Raw genomic sequence first — 17,914 nt, 5'->3', positions numbered from 1 at the left:
AAGAAGCCTTTGGAGCGTTGCGTGACGTCCCAAAAAGCGGCTGCGAAGGAGACTATAAGAGATGGGGAGGTAGGGAGGTGCGAGCATTTTGTACCCACCCCCTTCTCCCCTCCACAACAGGCCAGGGTTTGTACTCTTTTAAGCTTTTGAATTCCATGGTTTCATGACCTTTCCCGTAACTTTTAATTTTCCAAATTTGACAATTTTTCTTGGAATTTTTGAAAAATTCTCTCGATTTCTGGTACGTTTTTACCCTTTTCCTCACAAAAAAATAACCTGCCTAATTTGTAAAATCAATACCATTGTACAATCAATACCATTTTCCACCTTTGACCCACACTTAAATTCCATAACTTTCCAGGCCTGGAAAATGAAATTCTAAATTCCATGCCTTTCCAGGTTTTCCATGACCCGTACGAACCCTGCAGGCAAAATTGACTGAAGTTCACAGAGCGTGTCCTTTTGTCGCATCACGCGTTCACGCCACACGTGTCACGCGTCACGCCGTCCCCTTTTCATCACCTGCTTCCAAGATCTAAGAGACGAGCACACCTCATGTTGTAGAAAAATATTTTTAATGAGTATAAAAAGCGTTCTGAATGCACGTACAAAATAAATGTGACAATTAAAGCGATCGCGAACGAGGAAGGAAATAAATACTGTTCTCGATACACCAAAATGGCAATATTTTGGATCGCATTATGATACAATTGTTATATAATAATACATACATACAAATACTACAAATGATTTCCATAAACTTAATTTGGTTTTGAATTTATTATAAAAATGGCATGTTTCCTCAGAAAAGAAATTTTAAACATCTTTTCTCTTGAGCGAAAGATTCGTCCAGGCGTTACAACATACAAACTAAATGAACCAGTCTGATATTTTACAAACTGTTATTTGCAGAAATTCTCTTTTGAGCCTTTGAGGCTATTTGTCACACAACAAGGTTAAATAGAATATATATTTTATAGTCACACCATCCGTCGCCTACACGAAGTAGTTCTTCCTTAAAACTGACATGTATTGCTTGGACGAAGCGGTCAGCGGACCGTACGAACCGCTGTCCCCATCACTTAGCAGGCTCGGCTTCAGATCGAGGTCTGAAGTCAAAGGAGCTGAAAGAGCAGGATAAACAGGATCACTAAGCAGTTTATCGCTGGACGTATTACATGTTAGTGTAAATGCAATGTTCAAGTACCAAGTAAAATACAAGGATATCGAAAAATTCCGGTTATAAGCCTGGGCTTATACAACTTCGTAAGGGGTTTTGTGTGGGCTTATAAGCGGTGGAGCTTATATCCGGGAGGGCTTATAAGCGGAATAATAAATAAACCAGCATTTAGCCCTGTTCAGTACTGTCATCCGGCAGAGGGTGGCTTATATCCGGGAATTGAGGGGGGGGGGGGGGGGCTTATAATCGGATTTTTTTTTGTTTCCAGGAAGATGGGCCTATAACCGGGGGGCTTATAACCGGAATGGAATTTTACGGTATCATATTAAGATTAATTAAAAGTTTACTGAGTCATTACTCTCTATATAACATAGAGGGTGAAAAACCTGAATTCCGCCGGAGGTAAAATTACTGCCAAGATTCCCAAAGATTACCTAAGGACCTTCAAGGGCTCCACTATTACTAGATAACTCGAAGATCGCTACAAAATAATACAGACGACTCGAGAACTCCGAAGTTTTTGAACAATAGCAGTGAGGAGGTAATCAAATTCTTGCAACTGACTCCTATAGAGTGCTGAAAGAACACACTATTTCTTAATTCACCACAGACTGTGGTGGAAGCACAGGTATCCCAGCCAAAGGTCTCCCAAACTCATTGGGATACATGTGGTGGACCTGGCGAGGTATTTGCACGTAAACGAGAAAATGATACATTCTGCTTTGTGCATCAAATTTCCTGTAATCTTTCGCAGCTATGCTAGGCCAATGACAAGGGAATCACTTACCGCTCTCCAAATGACGCTTTATACTCTTGTTAAGTTCATTTTCTACAGCCTTCATTAACTGTCCGTCCCCCTACAAGAAAACGAGATGTTGTTTACAATTACGTCAATGACAATCATTTTAGCTTATTGTAGTTGAAAAGGGAAGTAAAAATAATAGAAGGCAAAAGAAAATCTTATTTAGAAATTTTATACTGATGTAAAATTAAATTCTCTGTACTTGCCTTAAAAAAATGTATCATAAAAGTAACGACAATTGATAACTATAGTTCGAGTTTCGAAAACGTTCAAGTATCACTGAATTATTTATGACGTCTTTGAGAAGACTTCTGTTGACGTTTAAAACTTTTTGACCAATCACAAAGCAAATAGCCGCGAGTGACATTTTTTTTTATGTATGACTAATTAGACATCTAGGGAGAAAAAAGAGAGAGACCCTTGGAACGAGGTTGAGACATCTCCACTTCCTAATCCCAGCCTCACTGCACTGACTGACATAGCCAGATTTAGCGGGGATGACCCCTCCCCCGCCCCGCTTCGTCTGGAAAATTCTAAGACTTGCATTTTTGGTCAGATATGCTCCCAGAATGTAAGAAAAAGCACCTCAGAGAACCTGTTACTCTCCCCCGCTCAACTTCTCGGATCTGATCCTGATTGAGCTTGCTTTAATTTATGTAATTATCACGTAATTTACCTTAGAGTACATTCTATCAGGACTTGTCGCTGGTGAACCATTTAACAGCCCACCTAGTGTATCTGAATTGAACTGATGCGGAGACGTGTCACGCCCAAGACCGTCGAAATTTCTCCGCGACCTTTCAAGACTGTAAACAAAAAAAAAACAAGATAAAAAATATATCAGAATAGCATCATGTTTTTTTTACATTTTTCACTTTCTACCGATCCCAAACCTCGTTTTTTTCGACGAAAATGTTAGTTTTTTACACAGACAATTTTTTTTCGTCACGGCAACGTCAATTTGAGTCACGGTGCGTTAATTTGCGTGACGGCAAAATCACAGTCACGGCAATAAAAAACCTTAAGTCTTGAGTCACGGCACAAACTTTCTGAATTAAAGCCAATTAAAGTGCTATCAAAACACAAAAATCAATTGAGTTCCGACAAACTCTATTTTGTTCCCCCAAAAAAAACAACAACAACAAAACCAGGAGCGTGAGTCACGCAACGTCATTTTGAGGCACGGCAAAAAGCGTTTTTGTTTTTCACCACAGCAAAATCATTTCAAGTCACGGAGGACAATAGTTTAAGTCAAAAGTCTGAGTCATGGAAAAACCAAAGCCAATCGTCTTTCCAGCTTCTTGAAGCTGCTATTTTGCCATGGCACAGTGAGCGCAGCAGTCCTCTGCTTTCCAATAAAGCTGCGTAAAAGATTAAACTACCAATAAAGGTGCATTTCTGTTAAATTTTTACATCACTTACTTGAGCATAGCTTGAGATTCCGCCATCTTCTCATTTGCTTTGAACAAGCGGTTAGCAAGCTTGTCCTTGGATTTCAACTCGATCTCGTACAAATCCTGAAAACAAAGCATAGACGACATATTTTGGTATTTAAATTTCCACAAAATAAAAATCCAATAATAAATGAAAAAGGATTTAATTTCTCAAAGAACCACTACATTACGTTGAAGCCTGTTTCAGGCGTACCTTGTATCGTTTGGCTTCAGCGTCGAACGTTTCTTTTTGTGTTTGGCTCTCGTGGAATCCAGCGCGCATTTTAGCAACGTCAGCCTAACGAACAAACATAAAGCAATTGAATTGGTTAGTTACACTTTTTACCGGCCTCTCGCCTGGTCCTAAATTTTCCCGCCCTCGCCACTTGTTACACGTTTCCCGCCATTGTCACTGGTACGCGTTTCCCGCTATCACCAATACCACTGACTACGTGTATCCCCCCCTCCGCCATTGGTACCACGGTTCCCCGCCCTCGCTAGTGTTTGCGCGAATCCCGGTCTACCCATCGGTTGCACATTTTCCCGCCCTCGCCATGGATAACGCGTATCCCGCCGTTCTTATTGATTAGACGTTTTCCCGCCCTCCCAAATGGTTACACGATTCCCTGCGCTTGGTACTGGTAAAGCAAACACTTTTTACCTTGAGATCTGTTATAGTCATCTCCAACTCCTTTCTCGTCTTTGATTCGTTTGCTTCGCGCATTTTATCGAGTTTCTCTCGGGCAACAGCCTACAGTCAAAAGAAAATAATAAGTTTAACATGCACTTACACTTTTAACCTGAAATCATGTCCTCCCTCCCTACTACTAAGCGGGGAAAAAAACGCCTGATCGCAGGTTACTACATTTTGGGTTAATCTTCTGTGATGTTTGAAAGGAGGAAGAGAATGTGATTCTACAAGCCTGTACGAAAATGCACTTTTAAAGGGACATAATTGTTCAACTGTGTTTAACGTGATATCAATAAGCCCAAAGACCTCTTTGAATCAAAGAAAACCTAACATTTTAGGACGCATACTCTACAAATGACAGGAACCCATTAGGAAGTGTGGATGACTAACGATGGCGAGGATAGAAATGGATTACAACGTGGTCATGCTTTAAAAATTCTTGTCGCATTCTCAGATTTGGGAATTTTTTCAATAATAGTTTGATGTTGTAGAACAGTGTTCCTCAAATGACAGGAACCCAGTAGGAAGTGAGGATGACAAACAATGGCGAGAATGGAAGTGGATTACAATGTGAACAAACTAAAAACCGTTAGCAAATATGGGATTCCTTAAACTATTGCTAACATTCTAACATTAACTCATTTAAAACAGGTAGAAATAGTTTTGCACGAAAGAAAAATTTCTTACACAAACTATGGAGACACTTCTAAAAAGTCAACAGAAAACATTGATGGTCCCACCTGTTCTTCTAAGTGTGCATTGACTTCCTCTAGTTTACGATTCAGCTCAAACCGGGACTGTGAATGAAGTAACAATGTTCGTTAAACAACGAAGCACAACGGCACTCCATATAGTTTTTCAATTGCTTTAAATTTGGTCATTCTCCTAAGAGTCCTAAGAAACACTTTCACTGCAAGCTCCTGTTAAATTCGGTCAATCTCTCTAACTACCGCAAAGCGGACCGTTTTTAAGGCATGCGGAAATCTTGCCAAAATATTCTGACCTGAGAAGGAGCGCGGGCTCATTCCCCGAACAGCGGCTGCCGGGTAATCGAGCTTATGAAGATGTCTGAAATTCACCCCCCCCCCCCCCCCCAAAAACCACCAGTACTCGAAAAATTCCATACTGATGACGAAGCACTACATACTCTATTTTGTTACTCGGGTTTTGAATTTTGGCGCGCAAGTAACAACCAGTCATAGACACTACACAGATTTACGTAGTGCTGCGTCATCAGTATGGAATGTTTGGTCAAGTCACAAACGCCAGGAAGCGGGGGACGGGGGAATTGATCGCGCTTAAAGATACGTACGCGTGTCTTATTATCCCCGTTTCCACCACAATCAGATTTACTAAACCTAAATTGAAATGGAGCACATCCGATTGTAAAGAAAATCGAAACGACCTTGAACTTAAAGTGTTCTCTTCCTGAGGCGAGACAAAGAGTCGTTCACAAACCTTGGCTTCGAGTTCCTGCTTGTAAGCTTCCAACTGTCCTTTCTCCACAAAATTATTTTCGTAAAACGCCTGAAAAAATGAAAAAAAAAAGAAATTTAAAACAGAGAAGAGAGCAGTCTATATCGGTGGAAGTGCGCTTAAATAGAATTGGTTCGTTCCAGGCTTCCATACTGAGCGAAAAATGAGCGAATAGCCTGGAAATCTAGAATTGTGCTGAGCGAGGATAGCTCAACAGAGTAATTTACGTCACTCATTATTCCCCTACCCCAACAAATACCTGAAATTTTAGCCAATGCAGACAGCAATGTCGGCCATGCTGGGTCTCATAATATTAAACACTAGTCTCGTTTGCAGTCGTTATTTAGTTGTCACGCAACGTTTCTCACTGGGGAGAAACGTTGCGTGACGGCTACGAATGAAGAAGACTACATGAACATGACAGCTACATTAGTTGGAGCAACGCCAGATGTTTTTTGTGCGGGGCAATATAGCGCTTTTCATATGAGTCAGTTGAGTATCGAAAGTAATTTGCATTTGCTTTGGTTTCGCATTTAATACTAAGCTTAGTGATTGGCTTAAAAAACCGCGCTACTATCTCGACCAATCAGAAGTAAAACCAAAAACCATCGCCACTCGCTCACGCACGTTTTCCCGCGCTTTTCACCGGCTACCTGGATTTGCTTCGAGTTTTGCTATTGGTTGACTGGATTGTCTGTGTCCTTTGTGATTGGTAAGAGTGATTACTTTGGTTTTGGTTTCACAACACTCAAATAAAATCCGCCTTAAGGTAATTCCCTAGAAATAGAACTGCTCATAGATTTCCAACCAAACTTTGCCAGTTGGCTCTTTACTTTAAGGGAAGTTAAATTTTGAAATAAAAAAGGGGGGTCCCCGTATTCGTTTAGGAGCAGGAAGACCTTGTATTTACCATATAATTCCTTATATTTCCTTTGCGAGTACTGCTGAAAGTGCACGTTTTCGGTGATAATGTATTATTCTGCCATAGAAATTGATCTGTATTCATTTTATAGAAAGAATTTGATCGCTGCTTTCGAACTAAGAGACAAAAATGATAGGTCACCGAACTCGTCTACGAGAAAACGATGATTTCTCCGTCTCGCGAGCCAAGCCGCATAGAAAAAAGCCGCCATTTTGTTTATGTGCGCGCGCTAATAACGCGTAAAATTCTGCGCAGTAAGGATGCGCAATGCAATACTAGGGAATCACCTCAAAACAAAATTGGTTCTTGCCTGAATGCAATAACTACTGACCTTGAGTCTTCCGACTTCTTCCTCCAGTTGTCTGTTGGTCTGCTCTAGGCGTTCTTGGTCAAAGAGAAGACGCTAAAAACAACAAAACGAAGCATGGTTAAAAGAAATATCTTCAAAGTTTTCCAGCGACTTAGCAGCTAAGAAGACCTAGAAATTAATAGCTGTCATGATTTAACGGAATATGATTTGAAAACGCCTTCTATCATAAGCGAAATAACTCAAGGCTAACTCTTGTGTGCTTGACATGCCGAATACGAACAAAACATAGTTTGGGATGTAAGAGACTGTCACATTCAAAGCATAAAGCGACTTTCACTTAGCGCTCGAGTTATTCGCATTTGCGTTGGTTTTGCATTACTACGCTTAGTGATTGGTTTAAAAAATTCGCGCCACTTTCTCATCCAATCAGACGTAAACTCAGCCAAAACCAATCGTGACTCACTCACCCGCGCACGTTTCCCCGCGCTTCGCACGGGCTATATGTATTTGCCTCCAGTTTTGATTGGTTCACTGGATTGTCTGTGTTCTTTGTGATTGGTCAGAGTAATTTCTTTGTAAGTTGCGAGAGCACTTTACTGTAAATCACCTTACCTTTTCATGTTGTTTGGCTGCTGAGAGTTCTGTAGAAAACAAAAAACAAAACAAGACGTTAAAAACATCAAGTCAAAAACACGAAAGTTTTGACAAGCAACTTTCAATCTAAAAAGGAGAACAAACTACACGAAGTTACGCACATTATAAATTGCAATGTAAAGCAACAATATTCAAACTTTTGCTTTTACTTTTCATTTTTTGTGAACTTTGAGAATCTTAACTGGGAATTTAGTTCGCTGTGAAGAATGCAATTTATGTTCCTAGTTAGACACGGCTTTGATCAAGGATATTTCTATGGAAGGGAGGCGCGGTGGCCTAATGGCTAGAGCGTTAGACTCCAAATCAAGCAGTCCGGATTAGAACCCTGGCTGGAGTCACTGTGTTGTGTTCTTGGGCAAGACACTTTACTCTCACAGTGCCACTCTCCACCCAGGCGTATAAATGGGTACCGGTGAATTTACTGCTGGGGGGTGGACTGTGATGTACTGGCTACCATCGCATTCAGGGGGGAGTAGACATACTCTCAGTCGCTTAATGGCTTATTTAGGCGATGAACAACAACAAATGTCGGAGGAACAAGAGAAGAATAGTGAACGGTATCCATCTCATAAGAGAATCGTTGTGTCCGACAGGTTTTGTTATACAATGAAAAAGTTTTTAGAATCACCTTGTTGTTGTTGTTTGCACGTAAGCTCTACACGTGAGCGGTTCTCCGATTCTTGGTGAAGTCTCTCGCTCAGGTTATCCAACTGGTAAAGAAACAAAATTCGATCAGAACACCATAAAGCAGTTTTCAATTGAGTGTCGTAAAACCAAAACCAAAGTAATTACTCTGGCCAATCACAAAGGACACGGACAATCCAGTGAACCAATCAAAACTCGAAGCAACACATGTAGCCGGCACGAAGCGCGGGAAAACGTGCATGAGCGAGTCACGATTGGTTTTGGTTTTAGTTCTGATTGGCTGAGAAAGTGGCGCGAGATTTTTAAGCCAATCACTAAGCGTAGTAATGCAAAACCAAAGCAAACGCAATTAACTTTCGACACTCAAGTAAAAACCGCTCTAAACAAGCTATGTGCAACTTTGTTGTGTGCAATTAATTAAATTCAAATCAAGAGAACTTCAAAATAACTATAACAGTTTACTAAGGTAGAGAAACACCAAAGGAGTAAGAATAAACCAAAAAGGAACGAGGATGGTTAAGATTGGAAAAGATTGAAGATTTAAGTAAATTAATGATAAATGCTGGCCATGCACTTTCTTAGACAGTACTGAAGCTGCTCTCCTAAGCTTGTAATTCTACTGGTCCTCTAGTGTAGCAGTTGCCATTGTTCTGAAGGCTAGGGGCATTGTATCTGCTGTTTCTTCTATTTTTATCTTAAAGGGTAGCGAGTTATTCTTGTGAGACTTGCTCGCTTACGAGCTTACACTTCTTGTAGAGAGGAAGGTTTGAAACTGAAAACTCACTTATGTTCAACATTGAACGCGAGTATTTTTAAGAAGTACTTTATATTTGACAGAGTTACGTGTGTTATGCTGAACTTTTCTCAGTGAGGACACTTTGTGATGCCTATCGCAAAGAGCGTGCATCCCATTAGTGGTAATTCCTGGATATATCAGCGGGAACTCAGGCACAAATTCATTACAATCTTAAGACAACCACAACATAATCCACCTAAATGAGCGACGAAGAGAGACAAACCTGTCTTCTTAACGAAGTGATGTGAGACTCCATTGCAGAACGTTCCTTGTCAAATTCAACTCGAAGAGCTGGAATTCGACTCTCTGAGGACTCGTATTCCTACAGAAATATGTCCAAAATGGTACAAAATTAAACTGGAATAATTTCTTGCTCGTACCCAGAAGTAGAAATTTACTATGTCAAGCTAAATTGCTAAAATCTAGTTTTTCTTAATACAAAAGCAAACAACCATGAAAAAAATCATCCATTGATTTGGTACTTTATTCTCCGAACTTACAATGAAAGAGTCGTGTGGTAATCAGCGAGGAAACTTAATATTTTGAGAATGGATTCTTACCTTGAAACGTCGTTTGTAAGACTTGAGCTGCGTTTTAAGAGCAACGACGGCCTTTTGATGTTGAGATGATCTGAAAGTATCAAAGAAAACAAGGAGCTTTTAAAACCGCGCTGTTAAAATTTAACTGCATTTCTGCTCGTAGAATTTTATACGACTGCTTTTCGCTCTGAGAAGAGTTACGTTATTTTTTAGCACCACAATCGCACTCCAAAGCAGTCATCTGGCACGCTTGCCATGATACGCGTCATACAACACCCGAGTTTTCTGGAACGCGTGTTATTTCATACGCGCCATGACACGCATTTTACGCGTGTCATGACATTCGTGTCATGACACGCGTGTCATAGCACGCGTGCCATGACACGCGTTTACATGCGTGCCATGACGCGTGTGTCATATGGCAAGCTTGACATTCCAGCACAGACTACAAGTTACCCATAGGTTGTAAGATGAAAACGAGAGTTGTCAAAAGGAGTAAATGCAAAAGAGGTTTGTTTCATTTAAGTAGATACACTGGATAATAAAAAAATTGCACAAAATCGTTCCAAACACTTCAAAAGTACAAAGGCCGTGAATGAACAGTAAGTACACAAAATGGGAAATGAATTAACGTAAAAATCAGAGTTAAACGTGTCAACAGATATCCACAGGAAAAACCTCGGAGGTTCCAAGTTAGATCAGTATTTAAGAAAGCTTGCTGGTACAATTTTGTCGCGACGAAACATTGCTTTCAGAAGAAGAGGAGAATTTTGAATGTTTCAAGGCCAATCCTTATAAAGAATATCCCTTTTCAAATTAAACAGAAACGGATTTGTGAAAACGATACATGTGAACGCGATTTTTTTTAAAAGAGCAAACAACAACAAAATTTAACTCACCTTTCGTCGCTGGCCTCTAACTTAGCTTCCAACACTTTCTTCATCTCTAAAGCTTTACGAGTTTTACGCTTTTCCTACAGTTTATACGGAACAAACTCGAATCAGCAAAACCACCTAAAAAATACAAATTCAAAATTCACGACAACGTACCTCTTCTATCTCCACCCGTGCTTCGGCCAGTCGTTTTTCCATTTCCGCAATCTAAAGAAATAAAAAAATTAGCCTGTCGTAACTCTACAAAAATTGTTTTATTTGTAAAACGCGGTAGTCTTACCTTCGCTCCTAGCTTGGTTCTCGAGCGCACTTCCGCTTCCCATAATTCCTTATGCTCTTCAGCCTCTCTTTCATGTTGGGTTCGACTGAGTGACTCTGACTGGTAGAACCAACGTAGAACAAAAAATATTACAAACTGAAACCAGGCTTTTTATTAAAAAGACAGTGTTATTTCGGTCATAACGGCCAACCTTCAGAGGCTCGTCCCCGTTTCTGTTGCATAAAACGACTATTCGCATTGCTAATCCCCCTGGACGGGGCGTTAGCTTACCGCAGTAGCACTCAGCAAGGAAATCAATTTTTACATTTACTTTCAATTTTTCAGATCAAACGACGTAAATTGACCGGCGTTTTAGTTTTGAATCGCTCAGTGACGCTTTGAGCTTTAGTCTCTCAACAATGCAAATGTCTTGTTTCGTTTCTACCCCAGTAAGCACAAAATGAGGACAAGAATCGGGCTAATGCAGAAACGATAACAAACCCAGCAAACTCTACAATATTACATACCTGTAATCTGTTTTCCAGGTCTATAGAGTCTCCCTTCACATTGGATAACAGTTTTTCCAGGCTCTGCCGGGCCTGTGGGGTGAGAAAAGATGGGTGAGTAGTCAGACATTTGTTAATCACCTTTAGTAAGCCATTGACAATTCCTGCAACCTGACCATGTTCAACCTCGTTTAGAGCAGTTTTCAATTGAGTGTCGTAAAACCAAAATCAAAGTTATCACTCTGGCCAATCACAAAGGACACAGACAATCCAGTAGTCCAATCAAAACTCGAAGCAAATATACATCTTGCCGGCACGAAGCGACGGGAAAACGTGCGCGAGCGAATCACGATTGGTTTTGGTTTTACTTCTGATTGGCTGCGAAAGTGGCGCAAGTTTTTTGAGCCAATCACAAAGCATAGTAATGCAAAACCAAAGCAAACGAAAATTACTTTCGACACTCAAGTGAAAACCGCTGTAAAAATTCTTTACTGCCAGGAAATTAAAATCACATCTTCCAAAATACGAGCCGCAACAACACTGGTCAACTTTCATTCGCTAAAGTGACGAACGTCGAAATTCTCCTTCCAATATCAAAACATTACTTCTCGCTAACAAATGCAAATAGTTCGAGACTTCGATGAATAATCTTAACAAACCAAAATTAATATTTCCCAAAAAAGGAAATTTTCAACTTATTTATCTCCTTATTGTCTGAACTATACAGCATCTCGAAATTCTCTTTACATTTTCCATGCATTTTCTATCAACTACCCATGGAGAATTTTACTATCGGTCAAGATATCTTTCCAGAAACGACCAGTTTTTTCACTCTTGAAATCTCTCCACTTAAAATTGTCAGACATAGGGTAAACAGAAGTTAGAAATCAATCTTACTTTTCATAATAGAGAAAAAAACAAATAAAGCAAAGATATACAATATACATCACCTCTTGTTTGAATTTAGGGACAGCGTCGCGCTTTCGAAAACGAACTTTCTTTCGATCAGGTCCACGACAAAGGAACAAGACCACATTATCGTCGAATTTTTCAGGGATTTTTCCCGCTCTGTCGATTTTTTCAGACATTAGAACTGTACAGTTCTTAGCTCCGAGTCATCGTCAAGCTCTTACGTGTTTTTCTTTTTCGTGTCGTTGAAAGCGACGCGGCAAGCAAGATAGAATCCTTTCGCGTGTACAGATGTTTCGAAACATAAACGCCTAACTAAATCAGAGCTTGATATTTTTTAATTAGGCGAATAATGGTTAATGATTGGTTTTAAATTGTAGTAGAGGCAATTAATATGCATAATTTAAAATCGAGCACAATGTTTTAAAAACCGCAATACATCTAAACGGATTTTCAATGTTAATAAATTAAAATATCATTGAAAAACATATAGTTACATTAAGACAGAACTAATGCGACTAAAAAACACAACAAAGTTATCTTACCATCAACTAAACTTCCGTGCGGTTGAAAAATTTATGTATGACGCTTCTCTTCGATTTAAAAAAGCAAGTTAATCGAATCACAGTAAAACCTTTCTTGAAAAAATTTACATTAAAACAAACTGTTCACTAAATACGAAAACGTTTTTGAAAGCTGGGAATTTGTGCTAATCATTTTACTGACGAAAATAATTTCAAAACACGGCGATTAGATCCGCCATCACGGCGAGAAGCAAAAAAAGTTTGAATTAGCCGTGACGTCAGAGTTTTAAAACAAACACGAGTGTTTATAATTGGTAATTTTCACCATGAAATAAAACTCTACCACTCCAACATATATAAGATGCTAAAATACGAAACAAAAAGCACTCGTTTAGGTATACAACAGTGACTTGCAATGCACGAACAAAACATATTTCGATCCCTTTGAAAAAAATGTGAAACAAAATCTGTCTGCAATTTCTTACATGTAAAATTTAAATTGGTTTTCTTCGTGACTTCCGACTTGCAACCAACTAAAGGACCTTTTTCGTGATTTCACTGTACTATATTCTCCTCACGGGTATATATTGATTTTTTATAGGAAATTCTGAATAAGCTAAATGCAAGGTGGCCCAGTTATCGTGTTAAGAAGGTGTGACTTAATTTCTGAAATCCATTTCAGTTTACGGGGAGCTCGCTGTTATGAGAAAATACCGTAAAATTCCGGTTATAAGCACCCCCGCTTATAAGCCCCCCTCCGGTTATAGGCCCATCTACTTGGAAACAAAAAAATACATCCGATTATAAGCCCCCCCGATATAAGTCCCCCTCTTCCGGATGACAGGCTTATGCGTTTTAACTTAAAAACGTATTTCGATCAACACTCTCGTGGCTCTTTTCAAAACGTTTTTTTCATTCCGCTTATAAGCCCTCCCGGATATAAGCCCCTCCGTCTATAAGCCCTTCCAAAACCCCTTACGAGGTTGTATAAGCCCAGGGCTTATAACCGGAATTCTATGGTATGTTAAGAATCAGCGTGACTAGCTAAATCATTCAAAATCATTTCGTGAAATTTGTAAGAAATGTTTGCGCTTCGCAACCGCGTTGTACGTTTTCAAGATGGCGCCCGAACAAGACCACATGAAATAACTTACCTCGTTCGCATCCTTGACTTCTTTAAGCAGCATGCCACATTTCGCCTCCTCTTCTCTTAAAGAAGCTTCAACCTGGGCCTTTTCCACTTTGAGTTTCGTCACCATCTTTTCTAACTGCGCCTGTGAAATAAACGCAATTTTGGCCGATTGTCAGTTAAATCCAGAACCCATTTAACGACATTAACGAAAGAAAATACCATCACTTAGTTGAGCCTTGCAATCTTTAACAGAAAACTGTCATTTCAAACTCGATGTTAACTTCCTCGATGTTTGAAAAAAAAAAAATACAACCTTAACAAGACGATGCACGGAGATAAATAATTTCTAGAGATTTTCAAAGACAACCCAGCCAAATTTAAAAATGCAAAATTCACGCCTTTCACTGAAGGCTTTTTCGTAATTCATTTCTCTCCTCCCAACAGTTCCTAAAGGGTTTCTGCGTTTATCAAGTGCTGTATTACAAACTTGAAAACGTTATTGCTGGATTTCTACGATAAATGATCCGTTTTCGAAGTTTAAAACCGAGCATTAAACCGTTGACAGTCTTCCTTTCCTTTACAAATCAAGTATCTGCACAAAACCTTGGCATGTACCAAATTGTTTTGATACATTTTCTGCTTTCCACGAAATCTCAATAGAATTTTCGCTTGGCTTGTTTTAGAGAATTCTAGTGCAGAAAGTGACCGCCTTTTGTGGAACTGTTTCGCCACATTCAGCCCTTATATTAAAAGGGAGAATTGGGTCATTTTTATTCGTGTAACGTCAATTAAACAAATCATTCTCAATTTCGCAATAATGAATTAACTTTACGCAGAGAAAGACGAACTTAACAATAACAAAACATGTTCAATTCTATAGATCTTTTATTTTGTTTACTGTAGGGCAAAAAGAAACGTAACCTCCTGTCTACAGCTTATCCATCCAAGATTACATACTTCTGTCGCCGTTTTGAATTAAGCGTTTTTAAAAAGAGATTCTAAAACAACGGCTTTGCAATATTGAAAACCCGAGCCAAAGCATTGAAATTGGCTTCTTATTTTTTTTGCCCGCCAATCAGCTGTCAAAGATGAAAAAACCCATTTCAATGCAACAGTGACCACGCATTCCGACTTGTTTGCTGTGTTTAAGATTTTAGGCTCCCAGCGGTTTACATTAAGCGGTTGTTTTTTTAATTTTAGAACAAGACGAGAAGTTATCAGAGAACATAATTACAATTTTACATCCTGGAAGACTTTGTTGGCGTTTTAGCGAAGAATGAAGAAGTTCAATTCAATGAAGGCAAATGTTTCTCCCACGCAATGTTCAGTTTATTTAATATTCTTAGATTGTTAATTATGTTAGTGCACAAATTTTTTAAAGTTATTTCGCTGTTCAAGGGTTTACCAAACCCAAAAACGACTGAAATTGAAACTGAAAAAGTTATCGAAGTTTAAAAAAAATTTCTGTCGCAAAAACACGAAATACAAAATTTTATTATTGGATTTCGAGGGAAACCAAGTTGAATCAAATTGACAAATTTTCATTGTTTTTAAAGCAATTGTTTTATTTTAACCTGTCCTCTGTCAGAGGCATAATATCGGCTAAATTTCTTCCGGCAGGAAAAGGGTTAGCAATAACTTAAGAACTGTATTTTCTTCTTAAAATTTCAATTAAATGATGTGATTAAAAAATATTCTAGAACTAACAAGAACGTTTTTTTCTGTTAGATAAAAAGGAGTAATCATTATATACAGAATCGTCTTAGTGTCAGTGTCAACGTTTAAATTAAAAGGCGTTGAAAGGTTTACTTGCAAGTTAACTTGGAAACAAAAACGCGAATTTCTTTTTGACTGAAATTATTCAAAAAGAGTTGAGACACTCCTGATTAAGAATGTCATTTTAGACTTTTTCACATTGATAACTTGCGTTCTCTGCTTTCTCCCTGATTAATGTTGTCTGAATTTTGAGGATTACTTTAAAGGGAGGAGGGAGGTTTACAAAAAAATTTAATGTTTACTTTTCCAACGAGGGCATGGTCGTTTTTGAAGAAAAATGCAATTTTTGAGAGTGTCTCAACACTTTTGAAAGTGGTTGTGGAAGAAAGTTTATCATGTTAAACATTATTCAGATTAGTATTTCCTCGCAGCCGTTCTCCAGCCTGTCACACAACGTTACACCACGTTGATTCGAATTTGGTACAAGGCGTTGCGTGACGTCCTATCAAACGACCGCGAGGGAAGAACACGTTTATGAGTTGTTTAGTTACCGGTTGTTCGCCATCCTCTTGTGGGGACTGCGAGAGTAAAATAACAAATTTAACACATTTATCAACAAATTTAACACATGTACATTGACTTTAAACATTTTAGTGCGAGTTAATGTTGTTAGGCCTACAACGCAAGCTTCAAACTGCCTCGAGGAGCAAATGTGCTTTAGAACATGTTGCACAATATTTTTAAAATATTTTTGGTTTGTAAGGTTTCTTCGAATTTTTAACAGCTATCTCACTCCAGACCTATTCCTTTTCGCTAAGCAAGTCGCAATTTATCGCTTAACAAAATAAAATGCCATACAATTTACAAGATATGAAACCATACATTTCGTCTTAGGGTGGGGCGCGCAAAATTACGCGGCACGTAATTTTACGCGGGGAATCGATTGCGCGAGACAAATCAAGTGCACAATATATTTATGGGGTTTATTATATATTTATCACAATGTGAAGAAGGGAATGATGGGAGGAAGGACTTTTTGGTCACATGATCAAGCTACCTTCCATTAAAGCTGTCAATCCACGTTCAGTGCAGTCGAAATTCCTTTTGAAGGCCATGCTGCACTTACTATACAATTGATATCTCTTAACCTTAAGCAAAAAATTGCTTACCAGGGATCTGGTAACGGATTCTATGTCGGCGCTTCTGGAGACTAGCCGTTCAGTGGTCTCTCCTTGAACTCGTTTAGTGTGTTCCAGTTCCTCCTCGAGTTTCATGGCGTGACCGGTCACCTCGCCTCGTGTCGCTTCCACTGTTGCTACCTAGAGGGTGAGAAATTGACACAGAAAGAGATTATCGCCTGTGAGATGACCTGGAAATAAAAAAACAAACCTTGTCTGGAAAACAAGTCAAGACATTTTGATGTAGGAGCGACAGAGTAGCAATTGGTGGCGGTGTCACGCGTCACGCAATCTTAAGAAATTGGGGGGGGGGGAAAAAATAATGTTAGCGGAAGGAATGACTCACCGTATTTTCCAGGTTTATTAATTGGCTTCTTAACTGAGATCGCTCATCTTCCAACTCATCACGAAGCTAAAACAAAATAAAGAAGATCAATTTTTCAAACACAGAAGAACTACTGCGATACGTCTTACTGAATAATAGCAAGAGATAATTTTATAGACGTTTGGAAGAGGAAGAGCGACTGTGGAAGTTTCAATAAAAAGATATTATTATTATTATTATTATTATTATTATTATTATTATTATTATTATTATTATTATTATGGGACGAGTTTTGCGCGCGTGGGAAGATAACACGCGCGTAATATCCTTGCGCGCACAAGCGCCCCCCCAAATTACCTCCGGTACTCGGGATTTCAAGTGACGGAGATGTTCAAATGGGGGCAAACATCAAGACCCAAAAAATCCCAAGGGCTTTCAACAGAACCCCCAAAAAAATCTTGGACAAAAAGTTAACCCCCCCCCCCCCCAAAAATCCCATGTCGAATTTCTGACCCTTAAATTTCCAGGAAGGGGGAAAGGGGAGGTGATATAACACCAAGAAAAAACATTAGAAATTGAACATGTTGAACGCTCGTGTTTGTTCAAAATACCCCCCAAAATCGCTCTTAAATCAAGCCTTCCAAATCAATACTTGCCAAATTTTCCTGCCAAAAAATTCTGGAATCGAAAATTTCAAACCCCAAAAAATCCTTGTGGAGGAGGCAGGTTTAGTTTAATTTTGAAGTGACACCGAGTTGTTTTATTAGTTAGAGGGTTTAGAGTTCATTATGATTTAAAGGTCGCATCGCCTCAGAGATGTGAATCTGGAAAAGGAAAATAAAATAAGAGACCCATCTCTAATAAGCACCCGTTTCCACTAGGTGCCCTGACTTCTGTAAATGCCCTCATCCTGAGCTGTCAAAATTTAGACAATCACCAAATTGAATTTTATTGTACCTTAGTTTGCATCTCCAAAGCCGTTTCAGATTGAACAAGTTTCTTGGACGTTTCATTAAGTTCCTGA

The 17,914-nt window shown here is 39.1% G+C and overlaps 1 protein-coding gene across 6 annotated transcripts in view; it reads right to left on the bottom strand.

Annotated features, from left to right (window-relative positions):
- Nucleotides 1-558: 558 nt before the first annotated feature.
- Nucleotides 559-17,914, bottom strand: part of LOC144628963 (uncharacterized) — a 57,635-nt gene continuing 40,279 nt past the window's right edge. For 5 of the 6 annotated variants that reach the window (XM_078487089.1, XM_078487095.1, XM_078487091.1 and 2 more), the window contains 22 exons: nucleotides 17,848-17,910; nucleotides 16,912-16,977; nucleotides 16,557-16,706; nucleotides 15,939-15,965; nucleotides 13,694-13,813; nucleotides 11,128-11,199; nucleotides 10,622-10,720; nucleotides 10,498-10,548; nucleotides 10,348-10,421; nucleotides 9,470-9,539; nucleotides 9,133-9,231; nucleotides 8,097-8,178; nucleotides 7,427-7,455; nucleotides 6,836-6,907; nucleotides 5,565-5,633; nucleotides 4,847-4,903; nucleotides 4,077-4,166; nucleotides 3,630-3,713; nucleotides 3,405-3,499; nucleotides 2,659-2,788; nucleotides 1,968-2,037; nucleotides 559-1,124 (listed from right to left, as the gene is read on the bottom strand). In XM_078487089.1, coding sequence (XP_078343215.1) covers nucleotides 997-1,124; nucleotides 1,968-2,037; nucleotides 2,659-2,788; nucleotides 3,405-3,499; nucleotides 3,630-3,713; nucleotides 4,077-4,166; nucleotides 4,847-4,903; nucleotides 5,565-5,633; nucleotides 6,836-6,907; nucleotides 7,427-7,455; nucleotides 8,097-8,178; nucleotides 9,133-9,231; nucleotides 9,470-9,539; nucleotides 10,348-10,421; nucleotides 10,498-10,548; nucleotides 10,622-10,720; nucleotides 11,128-11,199; nucleotides 13,694-13,813; nucleotides 15,939-15,965; nucleotides 16,557-16,706; nucleotides 16,912-16,977; nucleotides 17,848-17,910 — 1,797 coding nt within the window. In that variant the 3' untranslated portion in view covers nucleotides 559-996. The remainder of the gene's footprint in view (nucleotides 1,125-1,967; nucleotides 2,038-2,658; nucleotides 2,789-3,404; nucleotides 3,500-3,629; nucleotides 3,714-4,076; nucleotides 4,167-4,846; nucleotides 4,904-5,564; nucleotides 5,634-6,835; nucleotides 6,908-7,426; nucleotides 7,456-8,096; nucleotides 8,179-9,132; nucleotides 9,232-9,469; nucleotides 9,540-10,347; nucleotides 10,422-10,497; nucleotides 10,549-10,621; nucleotides 10,721-11,127; nucleotides 11,200-13,693; nucleotides 13,814-15,938; nucleotides 15,966-16,556; nucleotides 16,707-16,911; nucleotides 16,978-17,847; nucleotides 17,911-17,914) is intronic. The other variant, XM_078487094.1, reaches the window with a different exon arrangement.

This window comes from Oculina patagonica, chromosome 10, assembly GCF_052425735.1.
Source record: "Oculina patagonica isolate OP01 chromosome 10, crgOcupat, whole genome shotgun sequence".
In the NCBI taxonomy this organism is placed as follows: domain Eukaryota; kingdom Metazoa; phylum Cnidaria; class Anthozoa; order Scleractinia; family Oculinidae; genus Oculina; species Oculina patagonica.
This window is presented reverse-complemented; position numbering and strand designations above follow the sequence as displayed.